Source organism: Telmatherina bonti (assembly GCF_933228915.1).
Source record: "Telmatherina bonti genome assembly, chromosome: 18".
Taxonomy (NCBI): Eukaryota; Metazoa; Chordata; class Actinopteri; order Atheriniformes; family Telmatherinidae; genus Telmatherina; species Telmatherina bonti.
The window spans coordinates 23,568,418-23,594,078 of record NC_136616.1 but is presented as its reverse complement, the minus strand read 5'-3'; the positions used below and the strand labels follow the sequence as shown (position 1 = coordinate 23,594,078).

Sequence of the window (25,661 nt, the reverse complement as noted above, 5' to 3'; positions counted from 1 at the left end):
TGATAATTATGCTAATCAAGCCTGGCTAGTTGTTCCAGTGTCTGAATGCATATCTCTGACTCGTGCACGGGTGATTGTGCGTATGAGCTGTATGCGGCTGTCATTCACATAAGGAGTGTGTGTGTGTGTGTGTGTTCTTGTGTGTGCTTTGTTTTGGCTGCGGGGCTGTTGGTGCTGCCCGATAATGTCTTCAATCATCTCTCCTGTCAACACGGCTAAATCTAGCTGCCCTTGGGAAAAGTTGTGAAAAGGTGAGTGCCAATATTGACAAACAAATAAATTCTGACAGAGGGGTGACTTTTGGGCAATCGGTCAAGGCTACCGACATGGGCCTGTGGGTATGAGCTGTAAAGTCAATGCTGGATGAGACACTGTGTTTTCTTTTATCCTACTCGACATGATATATTGTGAGGTTTAAATCATAGAAATAAATTAGGAAGACGTTTTTTTTTTTTAATTGATTTACAGTACACATTACATACAAGTCTATTTGCCAAAGTTTCCAAATTTAAAATAGCTATAATCATTTTTTTATACTTTTCAAGGAGAGAAACTACAATAAAATCCATACTGGATTTGCAGAACCATCAGCTTTTAGTCTGTGACACTCCATCTAAAGGAATATGTGAAATGTAATCACAGCGTAAAGCACGTTGTGATAAAAGCTTTCATTTGCCTTCACGTTTAGTTATGCATGCAACACGCCAGAACGCCAGAATTATCTCACTTGGCTAAATATAAAAGTTGTCAAGTGTTCTGTGCATATGCAGTAGCCTAGCTTTGCCTCGAACGAGAAGAGACGTGAAGGCCTGATGCAGCTCTCCAGGTAATTACCGCAGACACAAAGAGGAGGAGGAGGAGGAGGTGGGGATGGGATTGGAGTTTGCAGTGCACTTGATGGCTACTTCATGTTCTCATTTCCATATGAACAGTCTCTCTGTAGCTATTTATGTCAATCAGTAAGCCTCATCTTGTGTCTCTCCTGCCCACTTAAGTGCTGCGACGTATTTTTTTCTGTTTTGTGAAAATAAATATGTGGTGTCTGCACATCATTATGAAGGCTGAGCTAAGATGCTGAGTTCAGCGACTGAATAACAGAAGAATAACTTGAATTTTATCAGTAATATTTTGTCGTTATTTCCTTGGCTACCTGACTAGAACCAGACTAAGCGTTGAACCTACCTCTTCCAGATTCATGTCATCTGGACTGTCCCAGGGTTTGAAAAACTTTCCAGTTCGCTGCTTCTTCAGAGGCACAACCACGATATAATAACCCCTGAAAATGTTCAAATGTAAAGAACAGACAGTCAGTGCCCTTTTTCCCTTCCCGTGCTAGAGAAAGTAGTCGGATGGCTAAACCTCAAACTAAAAGATGCATAATTATTCACAAAACAAAGTATATCATTCATAATTACTTAAAATATTCTATTTTGTTTAAGGCATGTTTGGAGAAGTTGGTCAGTCTGGTTACACCTCACTCAGATCTCATGAGGACTCATTAAGTGACCTTTGAGTCCACAAAAGAGATTGAATTAAAGGATTTTCACCCCTTTATCAGGGTGGTAAGAGATAATGGCTTCCTGCCAGAGTTGGATCTTCATGGTTGGGCATTGCACTAGCTAGCATTAGCCAGTATGGCACGGTGGCAAGCTAATGGGAAACTAATTAGCTTAAACTCTGCATGGGAGACAGTGGGCCAAGTGCATCCAGCAACATCAAAAAGCCAAGATGATTCTGAAGCTTCAGCCTGCAATCGGATGTGCTCCTTGGCCTTCTGACAACCCCGGGCTTTGTTGAAAGGCTGTAAGAGATTTTAGAAAGCTTACAGAAGTGTGCTTAAATGAGTTGGGCTGCTCCAGTGTGTAATGACTAAGGTGAAGTGGATATTATACTGAATGCAGGGATGAATATAAATGACTGTTTTGGAAGAATCACCCCATACAAGGTCAGCTATCATCTTAAGTTGTTTATTTCCAGTCTCAGTGTATTTATTGAAATGAAAAGAAAAGAAAAAAAAAAGTTGCTCAGTAAGTTATGGACATGAAAATGGACAGAGGAAGTTGTTCCTTGTTTTTGTAATGTCTTTACAGGAACGATTTCTCATAAAAAGGGCATTTTTAGCAAGTTAAATTATGAGTGCTTCCTCTGTTTCCAAAGCAGAAAAAAATCACAAGTGCCCCCAAAGCAGGTGCATGGATTTTTAAAACTACATATTATTTTCTTATTAATTTGCCAGCAATACCTTTCACTCTTTGTGCAATGGCACATATATGAATTATTTTTATATAATTATTATATAGGTATTAATAAATGTACGTTAACAGGCTGATGACACAAATCATCAGTAATTTGGGGGAGCTTTAATCAAAGACTAAATGAAATCAATTTCAGAATGATCATTTGCCTACCAATCCACCTAATTGTTGTTTTATTTTGTATTCGAATTCCTGTGTGCCATCACCACCTGAGGATTGGCTCTGCTCACCACACCCCTCTTCCCTGCCTGCTGATTGGACAGTTACCTGACCTATCAACAACGCTGCAGCGGGAAAGTTAAACCGGCTGCAGCTATGGACTCATTGGCAACTGTTTGGCACAGACAGTCTGACCAATTAATAAATGCACATTAACAGGTTAATGACACAAATCATCACTAATTTTGGGGAAGCTGTAATCAAAGACTAAATGAAATCAATTTCAGAATGATCATTTGTACTTACCTTACTTTATCAGATGTCTGCACTGATGGTAGTTCTACGGTCACCATACCGTCTGAGTTGGTCTTGCCAATCAGGTAGGGTTTGGTACGGAGAACATCTGGGGCAGTCTTGGTGGACACGCGATGTTGGAGACCTCCGGCACTGTTCCCACGGTTAGTCAAGAGGAAAGAGTACTGCGTCTCTGGTTGAAGGCCTGTGATGAGCTTCTGTGTTAACTTTCCATCCACTTCCACACTCAGCCCGTTGTCATAGAGGATCTGAGAGACAAACGCTTCATTGAGTTGACACTTCTGTGATGCATTCTATGTGATTTACTTTTTTTTCAAGTTACCAGCTTAATATGAAGTCGGGTAAAGCTTACAGTGAAAGGTTGCGCAGGGTTGTAGGTCTCTGGAATTTCCCACGTCAGTAGCACCGATGTCTTCGTAGCAGCTTTCACGTGAAAATTTTTTGCAAACACTGCTAAAAGAAATGGGGAGCAGGTGATTTAGAAACAAACCATCCCTTTCTGTCTCTCTTCCAGCCATCCCATAGTGGTGCTTACCTGAAATCATCTCCTTCAAAACCAGACTGAAAGCAGCGCTACACTGAACTCAACACTGTCCTCTTACCTTTTCACTAACACCAGCTCTTAAAATGAATGACTGATCTTTGCTTAACTGACAAGACATAGAGAGACATACATACTTACACCGTGTGAGTTCTTAAATCAAAGATTAAAGACACTAATGATAGGGCTGTATGTTAATAAAGTCGTCTGGTTGAGTCAACTTCTGCGATGTGAGGCATTCAGAGGAAATTGCGGTTTGACAGGGCTGAGCAGGGAAAGGCTGATTTTTAGAAGGGAAAGGGCTAAGAAGGTTCAGGGACTGGTCCTACCTTGATCCACAGGCTGTGTCCTGAATTGGACACTTGGGCTATAGGGACCAGAGCCCTTGCTGGTGAAGGCACACATTTTAATATCATAAGTGGTGTCTGCCCTAAGGCCATCCAGGGTGACTGTTGATTCCGGGGCAGTGATGAAGAGTTCTGACGGACTACGTGGGCTGTTGATGTCTTTATACTGCAGTGCGTATTTCACTATTTTGCCATTTCGCTCTGCCAGGTAAACAGGTTGCCAGCTAACCTGGATGGTGGAGGTGGTGGCGCCTTCTGCTTTAATGTCCTGAGGGTAGCCACTTGGAACATCCTCATTTGTTGTTACTTCTTTGACTGTCTCTTCACCAAAGCCCACCTTGTTGCGTGCTGAAAGGCGGAAAGTGTATGAGGCTCCCTTATGGATCTCTTTGGTTGTGTAGTGGTTCTCTCGCTCTGGAAATTCAATTACAGTGAGTGGGTCCACATCTTTGCGGCCAAAGCGAAGGCGATAGCCTTGCAGGGGCCCGTGGGTTACTGCTGGGGGATGCCATTGGAGAAGAGCTGTGCCCATGTTGGTTGTACTGACCATTAGCCGAGGTTTCTCCGGAACTAATGGTAGTGATGAAAAAAGGGACAACTTTTAGAGAGGTTAAAACATGTTTAATTCTTTTCTTATTCTATATTTCATTAAAAAAGGAAGTGAGACCTAGAAATAAACTTGGAAGTCCCCATTTTCTTGTAGTTCTTTTTTGTAATCACTGAGCTACCCATTAGGTTCCCTTCAGTATCGCCACGTCACACAAGTGATAGTTATTTCTTACTGCAGAAATAAACTCCACCCACACTTGGAATGTGGATAGTGGATGGCATAATGCAAACACTTTGTCTTTTTTATTACTTTGCAGAGTGGAAATTCACTTTTAAAGACATTAGTAAAAAAAAAAAAAGGTAGTGTGTTTAATCTGTGATGGTTATATTACCTGCGCCAGTGGTGGTGATTAGTTTGGGCTTGCTGCGTGCACCATCGCCCTTTGTCGTATATGCTGCCACTGTAACGGAATACGTGGTCTCGGCTTGCAGCTCTGTGATGATCATTTCCTGCAAAAAACAAAGTACAAAACTTGAGCTGCAGAACTTTCATTTCCCAATTTGCAGATATGTGCAAGCACAGAGATAGAGGTAGGATGTGATGGCACATTCAGCACGAATAGACACATTCTCTCATATCTCTCATAAAACTGAGGCAAACTTCACTGAGTGAGAGGAGTGTTGATAAGCACTAAATTAAAAGAAAAATACTTTACAAATGGTAAGCTCTTATTGAGTAAACCAATGACTTTGTCAGGCCACGATAATGGAAAATGGATTACCATTTGGATTTGCAATTTTATCGGTTCTCTTTGATTCTCCTGAATAAAAGATTCATTGAGACATTTCATCTGTAGCTTTTAAAGTGGTTCTAAAATGCTAAAGCGATCAGTGAATATCAGGGCACAAACTTCATTTGAGCAAGGTGTCAAGATTTTCACATCATGCCATGAATGCAGAGGATGAAAGCAGGGAGAAGAACCTGAACATTTCGTCATGTTTAGCTACTCACATGATCAGTAGAATCGTCAAATTCCCACTGATTGTGATATCCAGGCGTGGAAAGAAAGGAGACACCAAATCAACATCACTGATGAGAGAATACACACATTTCATCTGGAACTATGAAAAGAATGTGTGTGTTGATAGATAGCATCAGTACTAATAATGATACATATGAATATAAGCATAAGTGTCATGTTTAGTCAAAAATTTGTTCAATACTGATGCCGTACGAGTGAAAAATTATTATGCCACTAAAAATAAAAGACATTTGCGTTACCCATGTAAAGGTGAGAGAGATAGCAGTACATTGCGCCTGAGGAATGAGGTGGCTGGCTGTGGGGGGTGTTGTACCTGGGCATCATCAATCAGGATGTCCTTGATGACTGGCTGTCCTGTGGGCTCCCCATTAACCATCCTGACATAGTGCACCTGGTATCCTCGGATCTGACCGTGCTGCTTGGTGGGCACCGGTGAACGCCAGATCACTTTAATTGATGAGGAGTTGACAGCCTCCACCTCAACTTTACGAGGTGGCCCGCTAGGAACTGGAGGAACACCATGGGATAGAAAAAAAAGGTCAAAATTATAGAGAACCCCTTCACCCTCTTATTAAGCCTTGCCCAAGCTGTAGCACAAAATGCTGGCTGCAGTGATCCAAAAATTAAAAAAAAAAAAAAAAAAAAAAAAAAAAAAAAAAAAAAGCACAAAAGTGCTTCAAACTGCAACAAGCACTGCATGACACTGATATTTCAACAATGGTGAGGGAAAAAAAACAACAGCAAAAACAGGTCTGACAGCTGACCTAATCTTGAAACATTAAAAATGGGTAGAGTGGAATTTAAAAACATGGGATAAAAATGTGTTGTTGTTTTTTTTTTCTTCAAAATAGCAAAGTGGAGCCAAAAAGGGCTTCAAGATGTCATATGCTTGAAGCAAGCAAGAATTTTGGCTGTGAAATAAGGGGAAAATGAATTTAAAAAAAAAAAAGATTGCCCATCACATGACAGAAAAATACATACATGTCAATGTTTTAAAAAAGTGCCAAATTTTTTCTTCCACTTGCTGCTGTTCCCACTCTCCAAAACATTTCCTGTTGTCATGTGAAAAAAGGCCAAAGAATTCTGCCCTTAGGAAATTACGCAAAAAAAAAAAAAAAAAAAAAAAGAGCTGCAGTTAATATTTAGAAAAAAAAGACAAATGGGGCTGTAAGCTGGAGGCCTGCAGCTGAAACTGCCATACCATCTGTTGAAATTGAGCAGCGTGAGGGGTGGAGGAAAGGAAAAAAAAAAAAAAAAAGTGCTTGTGTGAGTCACAGTTTGTTTGGTACAAAAACAAAAAACCCCCCCAAAAAAAAATTAAAATCCAGAACGTGGCTGACAGCATCACGTAGTGTCATTTCAGAAGCAGGCAGAGTGGGTAGATAAGAAGAGGTAGATATAGGCAAGACTGTTAGTATTTCGTGAGGTAGGTTAAGAGGGGTAGACTGGGTTTGCAGCTGGAGCTTTGCGAACACATACCATCCTCCTCTGTGCGGATGAGCTGTGGAAGGCTCTCCGGTCCTGCTCCAACATCTGTATGAGCATTGACCGTCACACGGTACTCTGTCCATTTTTCCAAGTTTTCCAAAAGGTACTCGAGGCTTTCCGGAGGGATGCTGGAGATTTGACGGGTAGTTGTATCCTCCCCTTCAGTAGCAGTATACTGGATGGTGTATTGTGTTATGATCCCATTTTGCAATTCCACTGGTGGTGGCCGCCAACTTACCAGGATGCTGGTGGAGCTGGGGCTAGAACACTTGACATCCTGAGGCGGGCCTGCAGGTTCTGTTTTGTGGGTTGGTTTTATAGAACGAGCAGGGTTTTTGTTTCATTTTTGTTTGTTGAGGTCATTCATTGAGTCGGATTTGTTGTTTTCAGAAGGGGTTTCATTTTATTTTTGTTGTTTTGATCGGGATGATGATGGAGAATGGACCAAACAAAGGAAAAAGAAAAGGAAAATAAAATGAAATGACCAAAAAGGACAATGACTTATGTGGGCAAACAGAAAATTTCTTTTTTTTTTTTTTTTTTTTTTTTTACTTTTAAATCAAAACATCACAAATAAAGACAAAACAAAGGAGAACAAACAATAATGTCCACATTTATGATGAATGGAAGATGTCGATTGGAAAAGGGGAAGCTTTAAAACACAGTATGCCACTTACCTTTTCTATGGAAAAAACAAATAAAAATAAAGTGAAACTAAAATACATATACTGATAAGCTATTTCTTAAATCCTTAACTTGGAAATGAAAACTCATTTCAAATGACTTCAGATATAATTCAAGATAAACCAATCATAGTATTCCAAAATGAACTCAAATTTTGCAAGCAGTTACCATCAATCCAAAAACATAAAGGTTGATGCTGTAGCTAGTTTAAAATAGAAAAATGTTGCATTTGTCACCAACCTTTCCGAAGCCTGTTGGTTTGTGGTAAAAGCCTGATTGTACAACAGAGAACTTCCCAAGGAGACATGACTGATTTATTAGATTCTGATAACAATGGCATGCACGGCTTCCCGTCATTAATGGCCTTAAAACAGAAGACTGGGCAGAGTTTGGATGAACTAAACTTTCATACCCACCTGATCTCTGCTTCAGTCAGTCAGTCAGTCAAAGCCCTCAGATTTATTCTAAAAATGCCAATTTAAACACAAGAATGGAATGTTTTGTATTTAAAGGATGAAATTTGACTGGTGATTAAAAAACAGACTTTTATGTATACAATTTCCAATTTTTCAACTTGATCTTTTGTAATAAATCTGAGGTCTTTGAAGGGTACCCCTTATTATAAAAGTACTTCTTATTGTGAGCTTTCTATGCTCTTAATAGTCCAAAGTATTCTAAATTCGGATTTGAATGGAGAATTAACCATTTTCCAAACCTCTTGTTAAATCCCAATTGGTTCTTATCACTGTGGCTACATAGAAAGCTCAGTCTGAAAATGTTACTATTCTCCAGTTTTTTGGCTGACATGCAACGTCAAAAGACAAGGCATCCTAAAACCCAGCAATGTCCTTTAGTTTGTATAACAAAATTATAAGATCAAAGCACACATATACAATATTCAGGACTTTAACAGTTATTTCCGCCAAACCTGCTTTGGCATAACAAAGTTGGAAAGCTGTGGCCTTTAAAACCTTGTCTACTGACTTTACAGGAAAGCCTGTTCACGCTGTCCATGCAGCCCTTTTAAAGTTAATACTACATAATCTAGTGGTCTACAATTAGATTGTTTGTGTTTATATGTTGAGAGATTTTCAAATGCATCAAATGTGTAGAAAGAAAAAAAAAGTTATCTGCCCTTAGTCAGGCATTACTGCCATTTTTGTTGTCCTGTTTTAGATGTTGCAGCTCAGAAAAAAAAAAAAAAAATCCCAATGCATTTGAAAATATGTTTCTTCACAAATATTTCAAACTCTTGTCAGAAAAGGAAGAAGACCTACGTGTCTGTGGAGTTTCTGCTGAGATCTCACTGGTGTAAGCTCCAACTCCATGTTTACTACGAGCTGCAAGCCGAAAAGTGTAAGTAGTGAAGGGCTTCAAGTCCTTTAGTAGGTACGTTGTTGTTGGTTCAAAGCTGATTCGTTTCTGTAAAACAGTTTGACATTGATTTTTTTATAGTTTCATCCCACATACAGCCTTATTTTAATATGCTAATTTCACCTAAATGTGACCCTCTAACTTTAAAGTTGGTGTCAAACAATCGTTCTAAGTGTAAAAAAAAAAAAAAAAAAAGTAAAAAAAAAACAAAAAACTCTTAACTGCTTATTTTTCATACAATATGACCTTGTTATGACTCTTGAAACACTAAAATTAGAATTACAGTACACATATTGTCTATTTTGTTTATATGTTGTTACAAGACTGACAGTACATAACAAAATAACATAGGCTACAAGTGATCTGTAAATGTCAAGCTCATAAATATAAATTGTATGATAGTAGAACATTAAAATATTTTTCACCTGTGTCCAGTTAAGTGCTCATAACATTGCCATTATAGATAGATAGGATGATACAAATCAACTCTCATAACGACATTACTGCACAACAAAATCGTTTTATACTGACACCACTGAATATGCAACGACAGACTTAAACTCTGAATAATGAACCCGGTGACTTCACATTGGAATATAATTACCTCTTCTCTGTCGTCTTTCTTGCTGTACATGAGCTCATATCCCGTGACTGAATTTTCTTGTCCAGTCTGAGCTGGAGCGTTCCATGAAAGTAAAATACTTGTTTCTGATTTGGCTTCTCCCTTGAAGTCAGTCGGTTGGGAGGGAACTGGAATTTCAACAGAAATGATCTTATTATATTGTATTACTTTAAATATATTGCATGATTCGCTTTCATTTTAGTCACAATGTTTTTGCATCAGCATCCACACTGCTGCCAGGAGATGCAGTTCTGTTAAACCAGAAGTATGAATAACTATTTTTTTTCCCTTTTTATAATGTTTTATTAAGGAGTAAACAAGCAACTTTTTGGGCTTCTTGTTTTGATTTGGCTCTCAAGCTAAACTTTTGTTCTTTCCTAATTGAAAGGCAAACTGAAGTGTTAGCTGACTGCCTGCAGATGTTTATTAGTGTTTATATCACACGACTATAACCCCGCTAATGAGGTGGGGAAGGAAAAACAAAGGAACACCAATAATATCTGTGACTCTGAGTTTAGTGAAAATTTAAAAACCTGCTTGTGCTGTACATTGTCAGTAGCATTCTTGCATAAGGAGAGTAAACCCACCTCCAGTTTTAGCGATGATCTGCAGGTCTGGAGAAAGAGGCCCATCACCTACTGATGTGTAGGCCAAAACCTTGATGTAATACGTCTTATTTGGGATTAGGCCCTGGATGGTAACAAAGTTGGATCCCCGGACAATCTGCTTCTCCCAAAGGTTAACATGTTGGGTTGCATCCATGGTGTAGTAGACTCTGTAGCCCATGATCTGCCCGTTAGCCTCCTCTGGTTCGTCCCACTGGATGACAGCTGTAGTAGTGCTCATCATGTGACCTCGGACCTGCCTAGGAGCAGTGCTCGGGGCCTGCTCTGCTGTTTTGGCCTCGATGCTTTCGCTGGCCGGCCCTCGTCCAATATTGTTAACCGCCACCACCCGAAACTCGTAGTCAGAGTAAGGGCTGAGTCCTCCCACACTGTACCTGGTAGTGGCTACGCCATCGATTTCCTTGTACAGGTCCTCTGAGTACTTGGACTTGTGTTGGATGATGTAATAGGACACTGGTTCAGGATTACCAGAGTCCCAAGTCAATGTTATGCTGGTTGCTGTGCGCTCAGTTACTACAGGGATCCCAGGAGCCTTCGGTAATGCTGTGATGGAAAAAACATTACATAAATGTGAATTAAAATGCAGAATTTATGGGAACTGGTGGAAAGTTTGATCTCTGTAGAGTAACTTATTTTACAAAGCAAGGACACTTTTAAGCCATGGAGACTCAAGCTTGTATTCTCCATGTTCAGCATTAAACAGTGCTGTTGTCGTCGTTAATCTTAGATTTCTCTTATCTCTTTAATAATTAAACAGGTAAATTTATCGCTTTAATTCCCCACACTGTGGCGCACAGCAAAAGATATCAGGGCAATAGATTGTCTTTATATGCCATCTGAAGTAGGCTACTGGGGGAGCTGCCTGACTGTTATATTGTGACTAATATCTCTATGTTATGTCTCAGAAAAACAAAGCAGAGTGTGTGTGAATGGGAGTCTGTCCCTTGTGTGCACAGGAACATGGCGACAGCAATCTGGGATATCTTTCTGGTACACTGCAGAGCAGATATGATTACTCCCAGATAACTTCAATGTTCTACAGAGGACGCCCACACAAATACTTGCTCCATTTCCACCCCAACATACCCCCCCCCCCGCCTACATTTCTCAATTAGAAATGGTGAGCGTGTGGCTTTGTAGTTCTCCAGCTGAGAGATAAGCACTCCGCTATCACTGTATTTTCAATCTGGCATCAAATGCTCTGAGACTGGTATCGGGGCTTCTGGAGAAATTTAAGGAAACCTCTGATGACTTGATGTGGCAGGGAAAGCTAAACTACTTTCTATATCCACTTCTGACTTGGGCTGTCTATAGAAGTTACAGTAGTTAATTATGAACAGGAGTGATAAAGAAAAGCACCTTTACCTTTTACTGTTATCTGTGCTACAGCCTCTATCACCCCAAGTGTTGACATGGCCACACATGTGTAATTGGCTGACTGCCGGACATCCGTAAGCTCCAAGACGTTACGTCCGATGGGCATGTCGTCCTCTGGAGTTAGGTCCTCTGCACCCAGCATCCACTTGACGTATGGCATTGGAGAGCCTACTGCCACACAAGTGATATTAACACTGCCGCCTGGCATGATCTCATTGTCTGTAGGTGGAATGGAGAATCGTGGTGGCACCCGGCGCACTGAGGACAAAAAAGACAAAATATAGTCAAACTAACAACCCAGTCGCTTTAGAAAAGAAAGGTTTTGTATTGCCCTTGTATAACGTCCAAACAAGAAAGTTTACCATTCATACAAATAAGAATCTTAGCAAAGCATCGATTCATTATTAATAGCTTAAAAACATAATCGGTTTCTTTAACAAGTAGTTGATAGTAAAAAATTGAAAAAAAAAATTGAAAAAAACACAACATTTAAAGTGCATTCCATCTTAGGCTTCAACTTTGTGGTGGATGGGTAAACATCAGCACGAGCACCATGCATGAACTACTGCACCACCAACAGTACGGATATAGAGAACTGAGCTGGAGAGTCAACAGCAATCCACAGTTGTATGCAAAGACAACTTTTGGGCTGCGCACTCCCAGCTGATGTGAGATAATGTGCTGCATCACATCCTCACATCATACAGACAGTTAATACAGTGGAGCTGCACACACAACAAAGAGAAGTGATGCTTTTCTGTGCTGTCCCGGCTTGGTGCATATGTAAGCTAGGGGTGTCAAATGGTATGCATTAACACTAGATCAATTTAACATTAATAATACACTCTATGTGAAAAGCAGACCCCAAAAAAGAAGATATTTTCACACGCCAAGCAAAACTATTGCAATGCATTTTATGTATAAGTTATGGAAGATTTGAAGCCTGCTATGCTTTGTGCGAGACCACTTTTAATGGCAGTAAAATTCACCAAGGTGGTCAAGGAATGTAAACTTTTAACACTGGCTGTAGAATTCAGAGCTGTGCCAGACGGCTGAGAGACACAAGTTGTACATATTTTCTTTATGCCGTAATTCCAGTGACAAATGAAATGTCTTTAGCTTATCTCAGAAGAAAAGGTCATCTTGGTTCATAAAGCATTAATGCATCAACATGAAACTTCCAGCTTCTTTGGATCTAACCAAGCCTGACAATTAATCAAAACCATAACCATAAAATATTGCTAATTTAACATGTTTCAAGAGAAATACGGGTCTTTAAGTGCCGTTGGACAGACAGGGCCAGACGAGGTTATTCATATTGAGAGTGTGAGGAAGCCATTGTTCTTATGAGGAGAATATAATACAGGACAGTAAAAGGCGTGCATCTGTTTGATTAGCACTCTTAAATCACTTTACTGTCTCACATTACTTATTTTGTTGACAATAGATCCAGATTTTACAGCATTATAGTTTAATAAGTTATGTTAGGATGGAGTAATAAATGCATATCATTTGACAACTCCAGCAGACACCCCCATCCCTAAAAGTAAATACATAGAAAAAAATCTAAATCAGAAAAGAAAAAGCTATATTTACAAGTTAATTTACAAAGAACTTAAATCTACAATGTTCTGAACACATGGATGGCTTAAAGGTCTTGTAGCAGGAAGCAGAAGTCCATCATGCATGCAAGGATAATGTGAGACTCCAGGAGACAAATATGTAAAGGAGTTGCAGACGGGAAAGGGCTGCAGGGCAAAGTAAGTAATAAAAGTGTATCAAAGGATGCAAATGGAAGGTTTAGTCTGCTGTAAATGTTGCACAAGCTAAACATTCTGCAAAGACCAAGGGAGAGCGGAGAGAAAAGGGTAAGAAGGCAACAGGATCCTGATTCAAAACATTTCATTAGTTTGGATTTGTCTGCAAAAAAAAAAAAACATGTGAGAGACACGGGGACAAAACCAGACAGGGACAAGCAGGTACTGTTATACAACTTATAGGGAGCATTCAGATTAGAAGAGAAGTCAGTGTTACTGCTCGTGTCACTCAGGATGGATTACTGTCATCTTAGTTTAGATTATTCAGTTCAAGTAAGCTTTTAAGTGACTCTTATGTAATATGTCACCAGCAATCATTAGAATACTGATATTTATTGCCTATTAATGTATCCTCTCATTATACTGGGTAAAATCTATACTTATTTGCGGTGATATTTACTACACTTGACTATAACAAGGGCCATGCACACTACTGTCTGCGACTAATTCACAAAGCATATTCTGTTGAGCGGACTGGAGCTCTCCAGAGAGGAAATCTAGGGGAACTGCTTGCATTATTAAATACAGCGTTTCTCTCATTCAATATTTAATTAATATCCAATTGGATCACGCTCCCCACAAACATAATATTATCCTCCTCATTTGTATATCATTACATTTGTCAAGACTTGTGGATAAGGCTCTAAATGCATCATTCTTTCATGATTTCCTGAGCAGTAACATCCTCATCCAAGGAAATGTATAATCTCTGTGGGCAAAATTGTTTTTCCAGCTTGACGCTTGAGTTTAGTGCCAATTGCAACAATGGGTGTACTTTTCTTGAGCATACTGTTATCTGTGAAAAAACAAAAGGAGAGAGCACCAGAAGGGAACTGCTTAAATGGCTACATGGAGAAAACCCACATAAGTCAATGATTTGCTTCCTTTAAAGGTCTTTTTGCCCCACTGGCATGCTGTGCTTTGAGTAATCAGAAGAATCAAGCAGGAACACTGACAAGGTAAAGACTGGGGAAAGGGGATGAATAGTTCAAAACATTAACAGGTGACCATGCAAATAGACCATCAGGCAGATGCAAATATCTTCCCCACCGTCCCATCGTAAGGATGCAAACATGCACCACCTGTTGGACAGTCAAGCATTCTGACAAAGACCAGGGGCATTCTCGATGGGAACATAAACATCGAATGTGCAACAGAGAGAGAAATGATACTGATAGAAGCAAGGAAATTGAGGGAAACAATAATCTAAGGTAATGTATCTGTGCTTATATCTCAGTATCTTTATGTGCAATTCATTGTAGTGACCCAGAGAAAAAAACAAACAAAAAAAAAACAAAAAAACAAGCCGTTTCTGTTTTGTATTGTTCAAAAAGTTAAAACACACCAACCTTCTCGTAGCTCTGAGGGATGTAGGAAATTTGATGCAGAAAAAAAAAATGAAATAAGGAAAGGAGAAAAACAAGGGAAACACAGAGAGTAAAAAGGCCATGTTTATAGTGTTGAAATGCTGCGCAAAAACCCAAAAGTCCATAAGTCTCTGGGGTGCAGGGAGGCCCTTGCATCTCCACGACACCCAGGTTGTAGGGCAATTATTTTACCTTACAGCTCATACATTTATTATTAAGAGAAGAAAATGGATTACTTTTAAAACATGTCCTGCTCAAGCCATATAGTTAACTTTTAATTATCTAAATATATATATATATAGTAATTTAGCCTTATTATAGATTTTATTAAATATATTTCAAGCTGGTTGGTACAAGATATTTTTAGAAGCTAAATGTAGGACTGAAGACCATTAAGTTTACATGAATAAAAATCTGTCAAACAAAAGCAAAGCTTGACAATATAAGAACATTTACAGAGGGTTTTGCAGTTAAAGTTAGATTATGCCTTGACGACTCTGAGTACAGATAATTTAACTTTAGCAGAACAACTTTGGTCCCCTGAATCTTACAATTTGGTACTACTCTAAGTGTGATGGTGTTTTTTATAGGATAATTATACAAGTGGGGTGTTAATAGAAGTATGCACTATATTTGGAAAATTCAGTTCTCTCTCTATTCTTTACAAAAAAGAAATACACTGTCACTAACTAACAGAATTTTGTTAGCTGGATCCTTCTTGTGTTGATCAATGAAGGAAGCAAATAGTATGTATGCTGCTGGGATACATTAGGGACTAATGGGAGAGGCCTGCCCACCCTTTACCACCCCCACCAGGCAGGTTTTAAAAGTAATTAGTAGATAAACGCAGCAATCAGTCTCATCACTGGTGTTAGACTTGGGATAACCAACAGAACAGACCAGAAACAAATAACATAGCAGATACTGTAGGTTCAAATCAGTGCAGGTAAGCCAAGTGCAAGGAAGAGAAAATGAACCAAAACGGAGCATACTTACAATGACCTCACAGGACATGGCTCCTGTAGACTTTATTAGCTGATTTAAACATTTTTCACACATTTAAAGCAACTGTTATAAGATGTTTGATAGAAGCATACTGGTGATCCTGACTCATGTTTCCTACCTCTGACATACAGATTTGCCGGGGCAGAATAACGGGTTCCATCGTTGTTTGTCGCCACGCATTCATACTTCCCCTGGTCAGACTCTTCGCTTTGCTCTATCTGGAGGGCTCCTAGTTGGGAATGACAAATGGGGCAGCAAAGTATATGTGGTTAAATTAAAGATATTAGCAGCAAGTTCATAAGTAAAGATGAAAAGAAAGAAAAAACAAATAAAAAGAAAAACAACAGAAAACAAGCTTGTTTGACCTCGAGGAGGCCAACATAAGCCCCCTTCATTTCTAGTTTTCTTTTTTCTTTCACTCCTTAGCAGTTTAGACAGTTTGAGGAGTATCGTGATTAAACAGTCTCCAATGCTGGATCAATAAAATTACATTGTGGTATTTGTTACCAGTAGATTTTAGACTTTATCATCCAATCAGTATCACAACTGGATCCACTGGCTGAGGTGAAATGGAGACTGTGTAATTCCACTACAGGTAACGGGTAGCTGCAACTGATAACCATGCAATACATTGGAATTTTCCCTTTACAAAGCTAGGAAAACATACACAAATGAAAACACTTTAAACCAAATGCAAAAAAGAGAATAAACTCCTAAGTTATGTTTTATAGCTTATAAATTTAGGCTGTTAATGATCTCTTTAAAGATAAAAAAAAAAAAAAAAAAGTAGTATTATTTATAAAGTCTTAAAAAGACACTCATCCTAGTGCCAATGTTTAGCAAAAAATGTAGTGAATTTAACTTGGAATTATAGGGGCAAGTCCATCAAAATACAACATGTCACTGGACTGGTCAATATGGGGATGAGTGATACTGCTTCAGGGAAACATGGATCAAACAAAAGAGGTTTACAGTATAAGAAAGCAGCATAACAAGGGAGGACAATTGAAAGAAAGAAATTTAGGTATGTTTTTTTTTTTTTTTGCATATTCAATCACAGATCAGTTGTAATATTCAGCCTAAGAATTAATTTGGGACTTCACCTGGGTGAAGCAACTTTAAAAAAAAAAAAAAGAAAAAATATGCAGCGCCCAGAAAAAATTTGAAAAATGCTGCTCAGATATCTGGAAAAAATGTAATTGAAGTATTATGTAAGGCAAAACCAACATATAACCCTCTGTAACAAAAGTTTTGACATGCAAATCTTGTCAAGAAATGTATGTCGACACAACTTACAACCTTCTGACAACCCTTAGCTGAAAAATAAAATGCAATTGTATTAGAAGACAAAATTCAAAATATCGGCCTGAGCCAACAAGAATGCAACCAACCACTGCTTTAGCTTGTGAAAGCCACAAAAGACACCCATAAAAATCCACAAATGGGATCAGCAGTGTGGTGTCACATGACCCAGAGAAAAATGGCTTTATGCATCAACAACTCTCCAGCTCCATGTCACACGGCAAAAATGAGCCAATCAGGTCCTCGCCAGACTCTACTGTTTGCCTTTTCCCAAACCCTGAAGAAAAAAAAAAGTCAAAAAGTAAAATAGTCTCCAAACCCAAGAAAAGTAAGAAAAATAGGTGAAAGAGGGAAAAAAAAAGCACCGTAGAAACTTTATCAAAAAAGTGGTTGTTTGGGCTTTTTTTGTAGAGGTACAGGAGAGGAAAGCAAATAGAAGAAATGGAAAAAAAAAATAGTTTGCAAAGATAGAAAGAATTCTTTGGGAGAAAAAAGCAGAGGAGAGCAATGTTGTCTTCAGCATGCCTGCGTGATTCCACAGCATCTGTGCATATTTTTAGTGCTGAACAAGAACAGCTAAGGGGGGAAAAATGCTTGGTTGTTTTAGTTGGACAAAAAGAGGGACACATGATTCGCTATGGCCAAAAAGAAAACAAAAATGAACTTAAAAATATAGTTTGGAAAAAAAAAATTGTCATTGGATATGCTTATTTCAGCCAAGGCAAGCATATCACAACTGAGCTAAACGGGCTTTGAAACGAGAATACAAAGAAGTAAATAAAGCGTAGACAAATGATGAAATACCAATTTAGTCAACAAAACAGGACAAAGAAGAAGTATGGTCCATATGAACATAATGGTTTTTGGTCTTAGTAAACAGGACAAGAATGGAGGTGATTCGGGTGAATGGATGGGTTGACAGCAAGAATGAATTTGTATTACTTTCATTCTGTGAACGTCAGTTCAGCACTCTTACCTCTTATTGGTGTACCACCTGGGTGGATAATATGAATGCAAATAAGATTAGAAAGAAGAAGCATTAGTACGAGTAGATAGAGGCTGGGGGCTTTGGAAGAAGAATCAAATTAGATTTAACAGGGTACGTAAATAAAGGTACTATAGGACAGAGAAAGAAAAGAGAAGGAGAGTCAGAAATGTTCTGTACTCTACTGGCAAAGAAAGACAGGATTCATAGAATCATAGAAAAAAATCATCGAGATCAGAGAGAAGAACTTGTACATTGATGTAGCACGAGGGAGGTGCCATTTTGGAAGTGGCATTGCCATCTGAAGACCATCTACTGAAGGGAAAGACTTTCAGGACTGTGTATGAGACTGAGGACAGATTTTCATCTGAACTAAGGAGAGCTGGTCACCTCCCTAAAACTCTTGAAATTCCAATACCTAAGGTGCTGATATTAAAAAAAATTGAGTGAGTAAGTGGTGGATAAGTAGTGAGGAACAGACATGTGAGGACAGGTTATTACTCTGGTCAGTATATGGCAATATTAGACTCAAGTTTGGTGATCCTAACCTCCATATAAGGTGATAATATAGCTGGCAGTGGTAGGACAATTGAACACCGTGGTGGTGAGGGGAGAGTGTGTGTGTCTCTAGTGGTAGCCCTAAAACTAAACTATCTGTTAGTATAATGCATGCCATGCATTTTAATTATAGTAGGAACATGGAAATTAGTGGGGTGATGTGTGCTTTAGAGCTAAGCACTTACCAAAGGATTCTGTAGATTTAAAAATATAGAGAGAAGAAAGACAGCATAAGAATATGATTATATTCTTTAGGTAAGTTTAGTTAACAAGGTTTCGTTAATGCTTTAGCAACTCTAAGTGAATCAAAGTCCCAGGTTAGAAATAAGGGTTAATTTGACACAGTTCTACTGAAAAACAAATCAGCAAGGAAGTAAGGTTAACATGATGATTTAACAAAAGGACAGCTGTGAAATCTGTGAAGACAGGTGGTCAAACAGACAAGACTGAAACCTAACACCAAGTACACACGTAGCCGGGTTTTTGTAAAAGTGAAACAAAACCTTGTTTTTCAAAATCAAATCCAGCCACACCTATCTGCACAAACGTGTTGTTAAGCGCATTCATAAGCATATCAAGCATTTAGGCGGAAGTAACGCCCCTAATCCTATCCAGTCAGAGTAGCCTTCTATCTCATGATGTTCCTTCCACAAAAAAACAAATCTTGCCTCAAATGTGATATGGTTAGGTGGTGGAAATTAACTGTTCTTAATCTCATCCTTCGTTTTTGGTCGTCTATGTGGAGGTGTACACAAAGTTCCTGGACAATAGATAATGCAGTTATGAGGATGTCAACGGTGTTGAGAACAAATCTTGCGCATATCAAGTCATAGTATTTTTTTGTTGTTGTTGTTGTTGCAGAGAGTGACATTTCAAAATCTAAAACCCTGGATATATATGTTCACGTCCAGACTTCCAAAGTATTCGAAAATCTTTACATTTGTTGGAGGTGTCTTTAAAGAATCGTTTTTAAGTGCATAAATCTGCGTTTTCGTGTGAATGACAGTCCAAATTGAAGAAAATTTTTTTTTGTTTCGTGAGATACCCTGCTACGTGTGGACAAGGCTTAATTTGTTATGCTCTTGTGTTGTCAGCTGGCACAGAGCTGCACGCCATGCTAGCACTTTTAGAAAATATAATAATTTCTCTAATGGAATTTAATAAACCAAACTTGGGGTACTGGGGTGTAAAGGTTTATTGAGGTCTATCAAAGGCAAATTAACACAAATTTGGCATAAAAAATTCAAGAAGGGACTATAAAATTGAAGAATAAAGGGTAGGGTTAAGATTTCTGAAATTATATGCACAACTGTGGCTAATAGGTGCCTACAATGGAATGTTTTATTTTCCTTTGATCCTTTAAAATGCTATTTAAAAGAATCTATTCCAAGGGAATTCACAAGAACAGCAATTCATTTGCTTTTCTGGATCCTATTTTAAAAGCATGTGCAGTCCTTAGTCGGTTCGGAATGAAGCTGAATGCTGAATAATAACTGTTGAAAAAAAAAAAAAAAAGACAGAAGTAATGAAAAAATGGTGGTTAAAAATTCTGCACCAATGCAGTGGAAAGTAAACAAACTCAAAATAGCAAAATAATCAATTGTAAAAAGTCACAGCAGTGAGCAATGATGGTAGAAGTTAAGGTTGAAGCCAACAAACACAGAAGGGGAACAATCCCAACAGCCCATGACAACACTGGAAAGACAAAGGGAGACGCACGTACTGTACAGACGACACACAGAGGGGTATACATAGAGTAGAGAACAGGAAATAGTAGAAACAATGCCATTACCTATTAAATAAAAAAGCCAAATGAGAAGTTAAATCATGGGAGGAAGAAGAGGATGAAATAACAGAGGGTTCAACTGGGGAGCAGATAAGACAGAAGAAAACAAGAAAGAAAAAACCCTGTTTTTAGTAAGTGTGTTTTCAGCCGAGGAAACCTACCTGATCTGAGCTGTTTAATACGTCCATTGTTATTGGTCGTGTTGACAGGTAGAAAGTCTTTGAACCAGGAGATGTCTGGGTCAGGGTTGCCGCTGGCAGCACAGAGCATGGTGGCAGTGCGTGTTCGCTCCACCACTTTCAACTGTGGGCCCATGTCTATGGTGGGGAAACCAGGGGGCAGCTGGTCCTCTGGAAACAGGTGGGAGACATTGTGGCAGATGTCAGACTAAGCATGTCAGGCGTCTTTATTAAACCTTGTGCTGGTGAAGAGGGAGAGTCAGTGGAGATTATGAGAAAACTGCAGAGATATGAGGACTAAAGAAAGGAGAAGAGACAGAACAGGAAGTCTGATCCAAATTTTGAGGTGGATATGCAGAAGCTGCTGAAAGTTGCATAGAATTTTTCTTTACAGGTCTGTTATTGGCTGAGATGTAAAAAAGTGGAACGTTTTGCCATCGCAAACTAACCAGACTAAGTTTTGAAGCCTAGATAATGAGAATTGGAATAATAATAATGGAATAATATGTATATTCAGGAAGAACACAATTAATATGAGGAGTCACAAGATATTTGGGCACACGTTTTCTGTCCAGTTTTTCCTTAAGGAACTTTCACTTCAAATAAAAATTTTGGAAAGATGGATAATTTTAACTTTTATTGATATGGAGGGAAAAGATCTCTATTCGGTGGAACTGCTAACTCAGACATCTTAAGCTGATTAAAAATACACTCAGCTTCTTATTTAACACCCAAAGCATTGCTAACCACTGGTTTAAATTTTAATATGTACAAAAGCTTAGTATGGGATATTGTTTTTGCCACTTGAAATCTACCTCTTGTCACTTGATTTGTTAAATGAATAATGAGAAAGTGCACTTATTCCCTTCAACATGGGACGGAATCTAGAAATGGTTTAAAACCAAAAAATACAAAGTACACTGGCTTTAATATTGTACTGTAGTGCAGCACTTACAGTTTAATTTAAACACTAAAGCATTAAAGAAAGTAAACCTCAGTTCAAGCGTTGGTTAGCATAGCTTAAACACTGGAATTTTGTAAAAAGTAGCCACTTTAAATTAAAGATAACAAAAAGCAAACCTGGAATTTATTTGCTAAGTGGAGAGTTTTATTGATGCCAGGAGAAATATTTAGTTTTAACTTTTGGAAAAATAAACATACTCCTGCTAATGCTTCCAGTTTCAAGTATTCAAAAAAAAAGCTAAGCTAAGCCTGCCCCTAGCGATAATTCTCCGATACAATTTTACATCTCTATACGTGTATATATGCAGATGAGAGTGGAATTAATGTTATCATGCAAGCCAGGGCAAAAGGAAAAAAGCACATAAATACATTTTTCAAACTGTGAAACTCTTTCTGTGGTGATGGAAAACATAGAAAGCAGCCACCACGGCGCTATATCCATTCAGGAAAAGTGGAGCTTCGATGTTTTTTGATGATGGCAGTTGCTATTGCATTGTTGTCTAAGCTGTCTTGTTCCTGTCCATGTCTAAATTGTCTGATAGAACTACGTTTTATTGTTATTTGAGATGTTAAAGGAGATATCCCACAGTGCACCTTGCTCTAAATATGTTTATTTAGCAAAACAAAGGAAAAACACAAAGCCTTGAGCAGCTTAGCCTGAAGCTCACTATTCTGAAGAGGAAGTATTTTAGGCTTGCAGCAAGTAAGGATTTCTGAGAAGCTGCCGACTATATTCTATACACCATAAGAACCCCTCTTGCAAATTGCCTGCCTCTCTGTAGTGTTAGCCAAGTGTAGACCTGCAAAACAAGACCTGCCTCTTCTGAGTTCCAACAAGGTTTATGTGAACCTTCAAGTCTTCCTCCTCCTGCTGTGATACAGCTAATTAATGTCTTTCCCTGCTTTTGTAAACGCTACCTTTTTGGAAACTATTTCTTCATTAAATTTTCATGAGGCGTCATCAATTTGGAAACAGCTTTGAGATGCCGTAGCCTGCACACTGCAAAATGACAAACATGGCTGCCTTCCAACAGTGCCTTTGGGTATCTGGCATGAAAGCCACCTCCATGGATAAATCTTTTCAGAAATGGAACTGCATTACAAACAAATGACTTCAGACTGAACTACAAAACTTTCCAATGCAACTCTCTTTCCCTGCATGAACTAATATGTCATAGGCAGGTACAGTTTGAGCATTTCAAAATGAACTGTTACAGCAGCATTATTTCTGAACGTTTTTAATTGACTTAATGACTTCTAGTCCTACATACAGCCTGCAGTTCATCTACAGATGGTCATTTTCTTGGCTGTCATGTGCACTTATACAAGACATCATGGCCCATCCATCCTTTATGTCCACCACTGCAAGTCCTTCACATGATGAACAACATAAACATTGTTTATTAAGCTTTTCGTGTCCATTACCGTAATGAAAGATGTGCCAGCTTTACTCTTGTTAAAAGTTTGTAGGTGTTTTGTATTGTGTTTGCATAAAGTTACTCCTCATAAAAGCAACAACCACTTAGGCTATTCTTCTTGCTTACAAAGAGGCCACATTTATCTTATAAATACACTTGGAAGTTGAACTGAACAGGACCAACTTTAGTAATTTTGTATATACCACCACTCTATTATTCATTTTAGTGTATATTTATGTTACAACCCCCGTGGTGTCTAGGGAAAAAGGGGGTTGCAACACAAAAGAAAAATGGCAAGTGAAAGTTCCAGTACAAGGTGGAGTTTTATTTACAGAGGGATTTGAACCAAATAAATAACAAGGGACAACTTAAAACATCCTGTGACAGGAGCAAAATCCAATATTTAAGAAAATTTCAAAAGCCAACCAGAATTCTGTAACCAAAGACCAAGCAACCCACGCAAAGACAGCTAACCACAAAGAAAAGCCAAAGACTAAGTTCTGTAAAACACCGGCTCTATGGCAGTCAATGCCAAGCAGAAAGTGGCAAACTGAGTCACAATCAGACACAGCTGCCCTGAATTCCGGTGATGGCGGCCCTTAAGTATGCAGGTGTCCTCATGTGTGGCCAATGGGGAAAAAGCCTAAAATGATGTCCACCAATTTTGCGTCATGATGGTACGGGTGGAGCCGAGGGAAGGCAGCCAATTGTCTGTGGGCTCCAGAGTCTCTTCATCTGCAGACCAGCAGACTCAGGGCAGTAACAATTTATATGCCTAAACTGTTTTGTTTTTTTTGTTTTTTTTTTTAAATTAACACAATATAATGAATTAAAAAAGAAAAAGATATTCAATATTTACTCAAAGATGACTTTTGTCATTGGCATATCTTGGGATTTCTGAACCATATGTGTTTAAAGATTACAAGGAAACTCAAAAACATTGATGTCTACTGATTCATCTTACCCTAAATACATGAATCTAATCAAATTAACAAAGACAAAAAGAGACAAAAAGTCTCAGATTGTAAACACAAAGTATCTTGCATAAAAAAACACCATATTATCAACTACCAAGGAATGAAGAAATAGTTAGAAACTGTTGAGTTCATTCAAATGAAGAGAGAGAGAGGGAGGGAGGAGGGTAGAATGAATTAATTGTACAAGGTAGCTCTGGTCCAACCTCCCTCCAGCCTGTTCAAGGTCGAACGGACAATTAGTTGATTCCACAGTGAGTCAAAAGTATACCTGATCAAACACAATAGCCAGAAGCAAGCCTATGAGCATAGATGCATGTTGAATATAGTAATTAGATGTGACAATCCATGCAAAATAAATAGCAAGTCTAGTGAAATCGCAATGGGTTCTAAAACAAAGTGCTTGGAAGATCATATTGTAGCTGTCCTTTCAGACCTCTCATGCCGCAGTGTGTAACGTCTCTGGTTTTCCAGCTCTTCGGAGAATAGATAAAGCTATCAGACCGAACATATTTCAAAATGCAGATGGTGGAGCCTCAGTCATCAAGCCCAGTTTTAAAAAGAAGAAGTCAGTATTTATGCCTGATTTACATCTGAGATTAACTTCAAGACTGTGAAAAAATATGGGAAATTGTGTTTGAATCAAGTGAACAAAAAGACACTCTCCAAACCCGGCTTTGCCTTCCTGTGGAATGAGTAAGTGTTACATGAAGCTAGCCTGTAATTTCAGTGCAGGCAGCTGATATGACTCCAGGCAGTGCATTTAAAATTAATGATCTGTTACATGGGTTTCTGGCCTTTTGGAAGCATTGTTACTTAGCCAGAAATGCAATTCACAGCTGCCTTGTAAGCTCATGCTCATCGAGAATTACTACAAAGTCTAGACATCAGCAGTGAGGAATCGAGAAACTTTTCTCACACAGATTTCGCGATTTAGATCAAATAAACATCAGTATGTTGATGTTCTCAGGCTGTTTGCAGCGATCAGCTGTACCTTTATTTATTTCACAGTGATGTCAATTGCCATTGTGACAATAAATAAAGGGAGGGAAATTGAACACATCTGGTAGCTCAGGCTGTGATTAACAACTTGCATCAACAGAGCTGCTGCAGCATTGTCCTTACAAGGCCAAGAGACCCAAATGAAATCAGATTAATCACTATTTAATCACACATATACATTCCTGGAGAACTTGGAATATTGACAAAGCCTTAAAAAGAAACGATTGGAATAATTAATCAAGACGCTAGATGTTTTTTTTTTTTTCATGAGCTGTTTGCTTTTTCCCTAACGATCATAAGGTCGGTTTGTTACTTGCATAAATTGCCACCAAGGAGCTGCTTCATTAAGGCCAATTCAAGAGCTCTGAGCCGCTATGTAATAAAAGTAGGAAATTGAAAAAGTAGTTTGGTATTTTTTTGTCCCAATGGCCTGGATGGGTGACTTACAGTGATGGTAAACATATTCTGTCATCAGAAAAGACTGTAAGTCTGTGCTAACTTATTACATTACAAATATAAAACTGAGCGAAGTGCATCAAAATAGGAGCCGGAACCTCGAAGTGAAAGGTATCACATGTTGTTTCTGCTACACAGAACATTTGACAAGGAAACAATCTATTATTTTCTTGCCTTTGAAACTGTTGATTGATTTGCTTTGGGCTTAGTTGAAACCTTTCTGAAGCATACTAAAAAACTCTCCTTGCAAGGAAATCTGGATTAATATTGAGATTGTATGTCCTTAACATATAATGCAAAGTTACCCTGTACAGTATATGAAAGTCATACCTGAAAGGCAAGATTAGCACAAAAGGAAAAATGAAAAGAGTATATTTTCCTTGCCTCCATACTCCACCTCGCTGAGGACTGCAAACTCAAGGACAGACTAAGACAAGGGCAGTCCCTGCTTTGCAGACCCATACTGTAT

General features: G+C 38.6%; 1 protein-coding gene across 4 annotated transcripts in view; it reads right to left on the bottom strand.

Moving 5' to 3' along the window:
* The window catches only part of LOC306769091 (receptor-type tyrosine-protein phosphatase delta), a 128,501-nt gene that overhangs the window by 27,579 nt on the left and 75,261 nt on the right, over positions 1-25,661 (bottom strand). For 2 of the 4 annotated variants that reach the window (XM_079257606.1, XM_079257607.1), the window contains exons 5-18: positions 20,362-20,550; positions 15,688-15,798; positions 11,369-11,638; positions 9,965-10,546; positions 9,360-9,505; positions 8,659-8,803; positions 6,689-6,994; positions 5,523-5,716; positions 5,179-5,205; positions 4,559-4,676; positions 3,600-4,187; positions 3,082-3,182; positions 2,721-2,977; positions 1,183-1,276 (exon numbers count right to left, since the gene is read on the bottom strand). In XM_079257606.1, the coding sequence (XP_079113732.1) occupies positions 1,183-1,276; positions 2,721-2,977; positions 3,082-3,182; positions 3,600-4,187; positions 4,559-4,676; positions 5,179-5,205; positions 5,523-5,716; positions 6,689-6,994; positions 8,659-8,803; positions 9,360-9,505; positions 9,965-10,546; positions 11,369-11,638; positions 15,688-15,798; positions 20,362-20,550 (3,128 nt within the window). The remainder of the gene's footprint in view (positions 1-1,182; positions 1,277-2,720; positions 2,978-3,081; positions 3,183-3,599; positions 4,188-4,558; positions 4,677-5,178; positions 5,206-5,522; positions 5,717-6,688; positions 6,995-8,658; positions 8,804-9,359; positions 9,506-9,964; positions 10,547-11,368; positions 11,639-15,687; positions 15,799-20,361; positions 20,551-25,661) is intronic. The other 2 variants (XM_079257609.1, XM_079257608.1) reach the window with 1 other exon arrangement.